This window comes from Xenia sp. Carnegie-2017, unplaced genomic scaffold (assembly GCF_021976095.1).
Source record: "Xenia sp. Carnegie-2017 unplaced genomic scaffold, XeniaSp_v1 HiC_scaffold_1, whole genome shotgun sequence".
In the NCBI taxonomy this organism is placed as follows: domain Eukaryota; kingdom Metazoa; phylum Cnidaria; class Anthozoa; order Malacalcyonacea; family Xeniidae; genus Xenia; species Xenia sp. Carnegie-2017.
In genome coordinates, this window is record NW_025813402.1 from 1,871,922 (window position 1) to 1,883,908 (window position 11,987).

The 11,987-nt window shown below is 36.2% G+C and overlaps 1 protein-coding gene across 1 annotated transcript; it reads left to right on the forward strand.

Annotated features, from left to right (window-relative positions):
• Positions 1 to 6: 6 nt before the first annotated feature.
• On the forward strand, positions 7 to 11,905 carry LOC124443603 (nucleolar GTP-binding protein 2-like; the record flags this gene model as incomplete). The annotated part of the gene is made up of 16 exons (XM_046994115.1): positions 7 to 579; positions 1,668 to 1,856; positions 2,974 to 3,053; positions 3,136 to 3,189; positions 3,718 to 3,816; positions 3,879 to 3,909; positions 4,988 to 5,042; positions 5,134 to 5,200; positions 6,648 to 6,677; positions 7,187 to 7,315; positions 7,725 to 7,838; positions 7,940 to 7,965; positions 8,828 to 8,930; positions 10,274 to 10,378; positions 10,466 to 10,624; positions 11,576 to 11,905. Coding segments are annotated over exons 1-16 (1,650 nt in total), but the record flags the coding sequence as incomplete, so codon positions are not given.
• Between the last annotated feature and the right edge of the window lie 82 nt (positions 11,906 to 11,987).

The window sequence follows — 11,987 nt, forward strand, 5'->3', positions numbered from 1 at the left end:
AAATTATTTCTTCTGAATTATTTTGTTCGGAAACTCGGAAATCGTAATTTTGGTGCAAATCTTATTTCATTCTGCAATTTGATATTATCTATAAAGTAATATTAGTCAGTTTTAAAGACATTAAGCAAGTGGAATAATGAGAAAAAAGCGAAATACTTCTTAATGAGCCCAGGTAGGTAATAAGCATTAATGTGCAAAGTTATCCTCAAGTTACCCCTAACCTCATGTATGCTGTGTGGCTTTTATGAATGATGTTTGTTAAAGTACGTCCATGCATGGATTTTTTTAGAAAACGTGATTATTCCTGATGATTTTCATTGTTATTTAATTATTAAAATTTTTAATTCTGCTAAAAAATACCGGGACAATTGACAAATAAATGAATTAACGAATAAGAGTGAGCCGCTAAATTATCATCAGATGTCCCTCAATGTACCCGTATTCTCTACAAGAACGTGTCTCGAAAGGAGAAGAATATTTGTTCAATTATTGTGTGAAAAATGGCTAAAACATCAAAACGCAAAGCCAAAATGAACAGAAAGATCAACGAAAAGAGTAAAGGCAGCAGTACAAACCCAGGTTCGTACAGATAACGCGTTTTATCTGTAAAATATTAGTCTTCTTATGAAGTTAAAAATTATATTTATATTCAATCTGTTAATCCACGTGGGGGAAGGCTCGGCTTAAATTTTACAAGTGCTTGTGAATTTTCTTTCTTTCATAATGCATTTTTTGTAAGTTATTAGCAGTTGATAGACTACCCCAATTCAAAGAAACAGACCAGACTGTACAGAAAAGCAGTTGTGTTCCCCGAAATTTGTCAAGTGACAAGTTTTGATTGTTGATATTTTCCGGTTTTCTACTCCTGAGATCTTGGCAAAAACCGAGATACTCCGCAGTTTTGAAACAAGGCTACTGCCTGAAAATACACAAGTAATACAACTGCACACGACATGGCAAAGCACAAACACAAACTTTTTACACTAAAATAATTTGAAAAGATACCCAGGATCATGTGTGGCCAGAATAGCTTGAAAACAAAATTTAGGATGTGAAATATCATCCAATACCATGCTTTCCCATGGGTAAAGCAAGCGGAGAATGTCTCTTCACCCCTCCCTTTGCAATCTCTTCTATTATATGCTATCAGTAAAGTAAATGGTTTGAACCCGGGAGTATCGTTACATGTTTCTAAATGATGATCGTCCAGGTTAATAAGGTCCTGAGAAGGACTGTTTTTGTTGTTGTTGACTGACGTTTACTCCTCATTTGACTCTGAAGATGACTACCGCTAAGGTTGTCGAAACATCAGTCAACAACAACAAAAACAGTCCTTCTCAGGACTTTATTAACCTGGATGATCATCATTTACAAACATGTAGTTATGCTATCAATGCTGTAGAAGGGGGGGGCGCTTGAGGGAGGAGCCCCCTTCTACCTTTGAAATGGGTAATTTTAAAAGGGCACTATTGATGAAAACGTCAAGAGAGCCCCCAATCTGATAGATTTAGTTCTAAAGCACTGATTGCTATGAAACACTGTATAGGTTTTGAAGTGTTTTTAATGGCTACACCTTCGTGTTATAAAAATCATTATGCATTACAAATAATTTCTCATCTGGCAAATCACTGGCCATCATTCAAAACTAAACATTCTACATTCCATAGATACACATACCAAGAAAGATGGTGGACAAAATGCACGAACAAAGAATACAGTGTCAAGGCTAAACATGTACCGTGACGAAGGCAAACCTACTAGAAACAGGCATGGCAAAATCATTAAACCTGCAGCATTTCAATCTCGAGCTGTTTCCGGAGAGGTTGCTCGTGTTGAACCAAACAGAAAATGGTTTGGTAAGAATCTTAGACATCTATGACCAGTTGCTTGTGAAATAGGCTTAAAATCATCCCACAACAAGGGACTTTATGGGACTTTTGAGGATGACTTGAGTTTATTAACATTGTTTGGTTTTTGGTGACAAGCCTGTCATTGGCATGTCTTCATATTTTATACATGGGTGTTGCTAAAAATTGTAAGTGGGGGTGAGGTGAGCTGGTGAAGAAGTTATGTAAGACAAATATGGCTCTGGTATTTAGGGTGATCTGGTAGTGCAGCTATCAAAGGTGGTGTACAAAGTTGAAACATTGTCCAGAAAAACTCTGTTTTCCTATATTACTGATCAGTGTGCGAATTAGTTGAGAAGAAACAATGTGCAATTTTTTTTTTGACAAAAGTGTTTCTTTAGCATAAAATCAAAATTCCCTTTGGTTTATTCTTCAAATTTGGTTTATTTAAGTTTTTTTGTCTTCTTTTAACAATCAAAATCAAAATGTTTTCTGATTTTACTGAAAATACTCAAAATAGCTATGATGCCACAAGCAGTACGTAATGGTTTAAAAAAAACGCAAATGCAAAAATTGACATTAATAATGTATGACACCCCTATTGTCATAAGCATATAAGCACCATGTATGTAGACTGTTGACTGACTTCCCAGTCTCAGTGACAACATCTTTAAATTTGATGACATTGTGTCAACATGGATTTTAATGTCGTGCAGCGCACTTGTTTTTAAAGTAAAGATCAGTAAAGATTAAGCTTGAAAACTTTGTTCAATTTCTGTGGTGGTAATCAATAATGAAGTTTTTTGCATATTGTTTGAAAAAGTGATGTGCAATTGTTTTCACTCTAGCTAAAACGATGTGCAAATTGCACATTGCACACCGTTAATTCGCACACTGATACTGATTGGTTTTGCTAAAAATTCAGGGAGTTCAACGTTAACCAAATCCCTAATATGATGTTTGGAGGGTGTAGCACATCCCTGCTTACCCCTCCCCCAGAAAATCTCTAAATGAAACCTGGCATTCTTAAACAAAAGATCCAAAGTATTCATCGTTAACAAGACCTCCGATTATTGATCATTAATATCTGTTGATTTCTGGAAAATCATCTTTTTTAATTTCCTAGGAAATACTCGTGTGATTACCCAGAATGCTTTGCAAACATTTCAAGTGGAAATGGGTAAAATCTTGAAGGATCCATACAAGGTAAAGTCTTAAGTTAAATAGATGCGTATGTTTCATGTGTTGTCATCAACGGAAGAAAAGTTATTATCTTCTGTATCTTTAGGTTATAATGAAACAAAGCAAGATGCCGTTGTCACTCTTACATGACAGAGCAAAGGTGTTGTTTTAATACAGTATTGATGTCAGTTGCAGTCGTAACCATGTGACACTTGGTGTCAAACCAAGTTAAGTTGGAACAAACCCCCCTGAACAGATCACAGCAATTACTGGCACCTTACAAACGACTTATTCACAATACAAACAAACGATCAACTAAAAACATTACACTTCACACTAATTCACAATGACAATACGCAATTGACACCCACACATTTCCTGTACACACAATACAATGATGTAAGAACCAGATAACAAATACGGCTAACCTGACGTTTACTCCTCATTTGACTCTGTAGATGACTACCGCTAAGGTTGTCGAAACGTCAGTCAACAACAACAAAAACAGTCCTTCTCAGGACTATACCAACCTGGACGATCTACATCTACAAACATGTAATGATACTCCCGGGTTCAAACCATTTACTTTAAACCAAGGAATGTCTGACATCCTTAATATTTTCCTTTTCTTGCTACTTTATTTGCAGGTGGCTTGCCCATTTACTTTTACTGACCATTTTCTTTTCAGACTGCTCGGGTTCATTTACTGGATACTGAAAGTTTCAGCACAACGTTTGGCCCTAAAGCTCAGCGAAAACGACCCACAATCATGGCAGCTGACGTTGAGGTATTTTGTATTTTATTAACTTGGTGCGAAAACATATATATGTAACATATTTTTGTTTTTAGGCCCTTGTTTCTCAAGTTGATGATTCTAGAGGTTTGTTTGCTCGTTAGTGTATTTCTTTCAAGTCTCAGGGATTGAGGGTTCTTGCCGTCTCAACCCTGACTTATGGCCAGGCACGGATAAAACATTTCACTTTCTCAATTCAGGCAGCAAATTTCTCAAATGAATATTTTCTGTAAAATATTTTCATCAATAATGTTTGAAAACAAGTGTTGTCGCAAGGGATATTGCTAACTTCACGGAATACAGATTAAAGATTGATTTGCTTAGTGTTTTTATACATCAGCATTCTAGAACTAGTCAATACTTTTGAAAAATTTCGTGCATTGTACAAAATCAAAAGAACCAACAAAATCTAATCAAAATCAAAGCAGTTCCTTCCTTAGAAAGTTATCCCGAATCCATCGCGGGCTGCCAAATCTGTTTTCTCGCGTTCTTTTTTGTATGGTTACCTTGTAGTCATTAAACCGTTAAATTGAGAAAATAGAAAGGCTTTCACGTTGTACTTATCATCAACTTTATTCATTTCTTTAAAGTTTATTGTTTTGACAGTGAGCGAACAACAAATACTTTATATAGCATAAACAAACTTGCCGGCTGACTACGGAACTTGCCGGCTGACTACGACACCAGTGAATTATGCGCGTTTATACCAAAAGCCATGACCAGCCGACAATTTAAAGAAATATGGTATAAAACAAATTCCGAAGAAATAAGACATCTTGAGATTGCAAAATATGCATCAAAACAAGACGAGAAGTGAACTGTAAATTTTCGACTTTATTTCAAAGTCATCCTCAGACAGAATGAGGTCGTCCTCAATCTGTTAAAAGTCATCCTCATTCTGTCTGAGGATGGCTTTGAAATAAAGTCGAAAATTTACAGTTCACTTCTCGTCTTGTTTTGATGCATATTTTGCAATCTCAAGATGTCTTGCTTCTTCGGAATTTGTTTTATACTATATGCGCGTTTGTTTGTTTTGCTTCTTAAAGTTGCAATTTTCTGATTCAGTGTGTATTTCAAACAAAAACCCGACAAATTGTTTACTTATCTTTTTGTATTTCAACTTTTTTGTAAACGCTTTCTTACTTGGGCAGTTTTCTTCTTTCAGAAAACTACGACTCAAATAAAGACATGGATCTGACGAAGGATGAACCAGATTCAACGTAGGAATACAAAATGCTTTCTTTTTCCATTTCTCTTAGTTTGATAAATGATAAACAAGACTACCAAATATTTCAATTTTTTTTGCAACAGATCACTTGCCATAGAGTCAGTTTTCAGCAAAGGACAATCGAAGCGAATATGGAATGAATTATATAAGGTTTGTAACTTTTTATTGCAAAGTTTGCAGGAAAAGTAACAGTTTTAAAAAATGCTTACATTAAATCTCCGTTTATATAATCGAAGTTAATATTTCATTGCGACAAAATGTGCATGAGAAATAAATTTCCTAAACGTTATTTTGGTCAGTTTTTTATTCAAAATGAATAAAAATTTCTTAAAAGAAAAAGCATAGAAAGTGTGGTTCTCTTTAGACTATACAAATGGTTTGGCTAATTAAATGTTGTCATCATAAAAACTTTATTAAAGTCTTGAACTTAGTTATTTATTTCAACTTCAACATCAAATGAGACAAGAAAGCAGATAGTCCTTGCGCGCCATGAAACAATTCATGGTTCGCTCATGATGAATGAAAATTGTACGTAAGAAAGTTAAATCTTGAAAGATACAGACCAGTCCTCATGATGAATGAAAATTGTACGTAAGAAAGTTAAATCTTGAAAGATACAGACCAGTCCTCATGATGAATGAAATTTGTACGTAAGAAAGTTAAATCTTGAAAGATACAGACCAGTCCTCATGATGAATGAAAATTGTACGTAAGAAAGTTAAATCTTGAAAGATACAGACCAATCAAAAATGTATCATTCACACATGTTTAAGTTGCCTTGAATTATAAGTAAAAGAAGTTTCCTTGGATATTTTGGATTTTCTATGAGAAGAACTCTAGGAAAAACAAAAGATAAAATTCAAAAGCAAAAAACCCCGTTTTCGGTCCATGCTTCCCGATACCTTCTTAAGCGCAAGGCACTAGAACGCCGCATGTTAACGTTTCGGTAAGAGATTTCGGCCCCTCCACGCTATCCTACTTGGGAGATGCCAAAGCAAGTTTCCGCCCATCAGACCCTGAGATCACCTGCGATAGGCTTTGCTCAGGGTACGCAGGGAGAGTGCGGTCGCCACCGAAGTGTGGGCCCCTAAGCCACTGCATACTATATCGCACCCAGCGTCCACTGCTAGTTGACATCTACTATACCTAATATTGGCTTTATATATATATACAAAAATTCAGAGGCTCACGAAAGTTGTGGGATTATTAAAGTCCTACTGCGCATGCGCAGATCATTTCTTTAATAATTTGCGACTAAGTGAGTTAATTGACACAAATGTAGTGCAAGTACATATAGTTGGTCGTTGTCATGACTATGAACAATTAGGCAGGCGCTAGATGGAAGTATCGTACGATTGGCATGTTTCAACAAATCCAGTTTTGAACTCACTACCTGAAAGACCAGCCCAGCGTGCTCCCATCGTACGTAAAAGGAAAGTAGAACCGAGAAATGAAAGAGATGCGTGAAAAATTTCATGGTAGATTTAAATAACTAATCAAGGGGATTTTTTAACTTTGCGCTATCCTTGCATCCTTAGTTTGATGATGCACAATTATTGATGTTGCCTAATTGAATTCAATGTTCTGAAATTTATAGGTTATAGATTCTTCTGACGTCCTTCTGCAGGTGGGTGTTGCTCTGAATATTTAGTATAAATGTGATTGGCCCGCATAAAAATTTTATTGAGGTCATGAATAAGGTTAGGGTTAGGATTAGGGATCGGGTTCGGATTAGACTTAGGGTTAGGGATCGGGTTACGGTTAGGGTTAGGATTAGGTATCGGATTAGGGTTGGGTTAAGATTAGGGATCGTAACGTTTCGTCTTTAACTTAAGATGTTATGAGACTGTAAGTGAATTATATGTGAAGATTAATGTACTAAATATAAGATGTTTACATTACAGTTATTGCTAGATAGTAAAATAATGATGACGATCGTGAAATTTTGTGCGTTAATATGATAACTGCTAAAATTGAGTTGAGTGAAGTTAGATAAGGTTTAGTTGGATGAAACTGTCCTGGGGCCGGTTGCACGAAGCCTGGATAGCGTTTATCCATGCTACTCATAATGGTGTCTTTAAATATTGTTCACCCACCCCCTGTTTTTTTAAGCGCTCTGTATATTTTATGTTTCAGGTTCTGGACGCCAGAGATCCAGAAGGAACTCGATGTCGACAGGTGGAGAAATATCTTTCAAAGGAAAAACAACATAAACATCTTATTTTTGTTTTGAATAAGTGCGATCTTGTTCCGACCTGGGTGACGGTAAGTTTCGAAGAAAAACTTGTTAAAATCTTCCCGCGAAGGAGGCTTCAAATGTAATCAAAAGAAAGAAGAGTAGATACCAATGTTTATGGGTTTCGGTAATTTTTTGGTTACTCGTCTTCACAGTAAATACAAAACTAAATTCGTTTTTAACATGGTTGAGTCACAAAGAAAACACAAAAAATCCTCTGACAAAAGTCGACATAAAATAAAAAAAGTGAATACAAAAGCTGACACAAAAGTAGAACAAAATGCTGACACAAATTTAGGTAGGTTAGAGTGACTCGTTCATAATTCGTCCATAATTCATTCTTGACCTTTTTAAGACGCAAAGAAGACACTAATAAATGACAAATATTAAGACTAAACGATATTCTTTTGTCTAATCCTTTTTCCTCTTTCGTTTTAGCAACAATGGGTTACCATATTGTCTTCAGAATATCCAACACTTGCTTTCCGTGCCAGTCTAACCAATCCGTTTGGCAAAGGCGCTCTAATCAACACTCTACGACAGTTTTCGAAGGTGTTTTGATGTCTCAAATCCATTATAAGTGTCCAAACGCGTTTATAATTTTTGTAAGCGTGATTTCAACAACTTACTATTTTTGTTATGTATGTTTTCAGCTTCATAGCGACAAGAAAAATATAAGGTAAATAATTTTGCAATTCGACTGCAGCTACCAAACGTCTTCACTTTGAAACATTATTGATTCAATATCAACTAGTCTGTTTGTAAATATAAATATCAAAGCAAAATTTGATGCACGTTTCGTCTTGACTCTCAAGACATCATCAGTCAAGACGAAACGTTACACTTTTAAATAAATATTTTTCTATTCATTAAATGGCTCTTTATATTTATCGCCCGGTATATCCCTGGTCACAAGTCTGTTTGTGAAAAGATCTTAAATTCGTAGTATTACATTTGATATTTTTTCTGAAGTCTGTATGTTCATAATTTGTGAAGGTAATTTGGCGCGCTGTCATCTTTCGGGCGTTTAGTCATTTTAGTAATTTGCTTAAGTAAAAAAATTTATTCGTAGAACATTAGCATGGCAAGAGTTGAAGATATTTCCCTTGTTCCACTGACTCGGCTTCATAAACATCAACATTATAGCGAGTTTTCAAAATGCAATACATTGCTTTTGTTTTTCCTTCACCGAAAGCTTGACTTTGAACGAGTTTGCTTTCCGAGAGCCGACCAAATGAATATTTTGCTGACTCCCCCCTCAAGTCTTGCTTTTGAGATGTATTGCCCCCCCGTACACCTCGAGTACCGAGATATATTTTCATTTCGACATTTTTAACAAGGTTGTAAGAAAGATTTATAAAAAGGATAGTTCAGTGCATGAGGAGATCAGACTAATAATTATAAATGCAAAATAGAAAGAAAAACATGTCAATCAAACGTTAGTGAAATATACACATAGAAAGCCATTACATCTTGTTTATTCCGTCCAAAGATTTGTGAGTATATTTCGACATTTTTAACAAGGTGTATTTTATATATAGTGTTGGTTGCATTGGCTATCCAAATGTCGGCAAAAGTTCGATCATCAACGCTCTTCGTTCAAAGAAAGTCTGTAATGTCGCGCCGATTGCTGGTGAAACGAAGGTTTGTATTGAATGATCATTTTGACAGAGCTTCAATTGATTAACGTTTCGACAACCTTTGTTGAACTTATCTTCACAGTCAAGTGAGAAATGAAGATGATTGTCATGTTACGATATTTACTTATTCCAAAGCCATCGTCAAAAAATGTACATTATGATAATCCTAACACTGTTATTATATGCACATGGAAAACATGTAACTTGGGTGCCATCCAGAAAACTGCTATCGTGGCAAGAATCTCTAGCCCATACGCAGTTTAAAAGAGATTTGACTCGTCTCCAATCTGTGGGGGCTTGGTAGCTCAACAGGTAAAGTGGCGGACGAATATTCAAATCTCGTCCAAGTCACGTGTTTTTCATGTGCATATAAAAACCGTGTTAGGAATAATACGATGCATCTTTGTCTGTTGATGTAGATTGTCTACGGTCTAGTTTAGTGCAGTATGAAAAAAACTGTTGATGTTGGCGTTGACTGATGTTTTGACATCCTTAGCTGTAGTCATCTTCAAAGTCGGTGAAATAATGAGTATATATAAGATTTCAACGTATATTATAACGACTATATTAGAACGTATATTAGAACGTTTATTAGAACGTATATTAGAACGTTTATTAGAACGTATATTAGAACGTTTAGTAGAACGTATATTAGAACGTTTATTAGAACGTATATTACAACGTTTATTAGAACGTATATTAGAACGTACATTAGAACGTTTATTAGAACGTTTATTAGAACGTATATTAGAACGTTTATTAGAACGTATATTAGAACGTATATTAGAACGTTTATTAGAACGTTTATTAGAACGTATATTAGAACGTTTATTAGAACGTATATTAGAACGTACATTAGAACGTCTATTAGAACGTATATTAAAACGTATATTAGAACATTTTTCTACTGATGATGACAAGTGTTACATGTAATCATCAGTAGAAAAATACTCTAATGATGACATGTAGGACTTATCGAAACGTTCAGATTAAATAATGTTTGCTTTATACGGAATGTCTATTGTCTTGTTTGATTTACTAAAATACTCTTTGGCAATCGTTATAATATACGTTGAAATCTTATATATACAATTTATTTCACCGACTTTGAAGATGACTACAGCTAAGGTTGTCCAATGAACACCAACACTTGCAATAACAGTTCTTCTCAGGGCTACGTTTACAAACATTCAAAGATACAAATAGGATTCAAACAATTCGCTTACTTTTGTCTGTTCTCGCTTATTTTTGAGATTTACCCATATTATTCAAATTTATCCTTCTGTCTATCCAGGTGTTTGTTTCGGACTAAATTTTACCTGTCTACATTCCAACTTCTGCCCGTAGGTCTGGCAGTACGTCACCTTGATGCGCAGAATATTTCTCATCGATTGTCCCGGTGTCGTTTATCCGGCCGGTGATTCACCAACCGACATTGTTCTTAAAGGCGTCGTAAGCTAATGACATCAAATTTATTTCATATTTTTTTCGCGCTATGAAATTTTTGAGCGATGATTGAGATTTGCGATCTAACTTTAGGTTCGAGTTGAGAACGTGGATAATCCATCGGATTACATCGACGCTCTTTTGTCACGTGTTAAACACGAATATTTGACGAAGACTTACAAGATCACGTCGTGGGCGAATGTTACAGACTTTCTCGAGAAACTCGCGGCAAAAACAGGCAAATTACTGAAGGTGACTTGAGAAATTTTGAATTATTTTCGCGTTTTACTGGGGATCTTTTGATCTAATATCTTGGAGAGAGATTTCTGATTTGGTTCTGAAATATATATGTCAGAAACCTGATAACATCATAGATATTCATCCATAAGATCTCTCTCTAAATGTCACCCCGGGGTAGGCATGCTGGGAGGATAAATTACCGCTGTAACTAATCTACTTCTGGCTCTTATAGCGGTAATTATATATTTACGCACATAATTTTCAGAGGTGCATTGACAAGGGGGGAGGGGTGCTCTTTGGTTTGCTGGACCACATCCGCTGGTCAATGGTATGTATTTTCACTGCCGAGAACGCTCTGATGTATATCATTTCTGCCACTAGCTCACTGATATTTTTTACTATCACAAGACAGGGGATCTGGGTCCCCCGAGCCCCTTCTCCTGTCCTCCAATATATCCTGTGTCCCTCACACTCCCCTCGTCCTCCAATACATCCTGTGTCCTCCACACTCTTCTCGTCCTCCAATACACCCAGTGTCCTCTCCTCGTCCTCCAATACACCCAGTGTCCCCACACTCTCCTCGTCCTCCAATACACCCAGTGTCCCCACACTCTCCTCGTCCTCCACACACCCAGTGTCCCCACACTCTCCTCGTCTTCCAATACACCTAGTGTCCCCCACACTCTCCTCGTCCTCCAATACACCCAGTGTCCCCACACTCTCCTCGTCCTCCAATACACCCAGTGTCCCCCACACTCTCCTCGTCCTCCAATACACCCTGGCTCCATACATACAACTTCATTTGTTCTCCTAACGGGTTTTCATTACTAATTTACAATTTTCTTCTAAGGATTTTTCCAATAATTCCTTCTTCAATTCAGTTTAAACTTCCTAGTAGACGAGCATAATGGAGTTCCATGTCACTTTAGAAGATGGGATTTAATTTTGTTGTCATTTTGTTAGGGGGGTGAAGCCGACATTAATACAGTTGCGAAGATGGTGTTGAACGATTTCCAGCGAGGAAAATTGCCATATTTTGTACCCCCGCCAACACAAACGTCTGTTGAAGAGGAGAAAACGGCAAAATCTGCACCTGCATTGAAGAAAAAAAGTTTTGTAAACGTTTCTAACGACTGCGGTGACGTCACATGTGATGATAATCAACCTATCGATGATAATGATGAAAATCTACATATCGATGATAATGATGAAAATCTACATATCGATGATAATGATGAAAATCTACATATCGATGATAATGATGATAATCAACATATCGATGATAATGATGAAAATGAACATATCGATGATAATGATGAAAATGAACATATCGATGGTAATGATGATAATCAACATATCGATGATAATGATGATA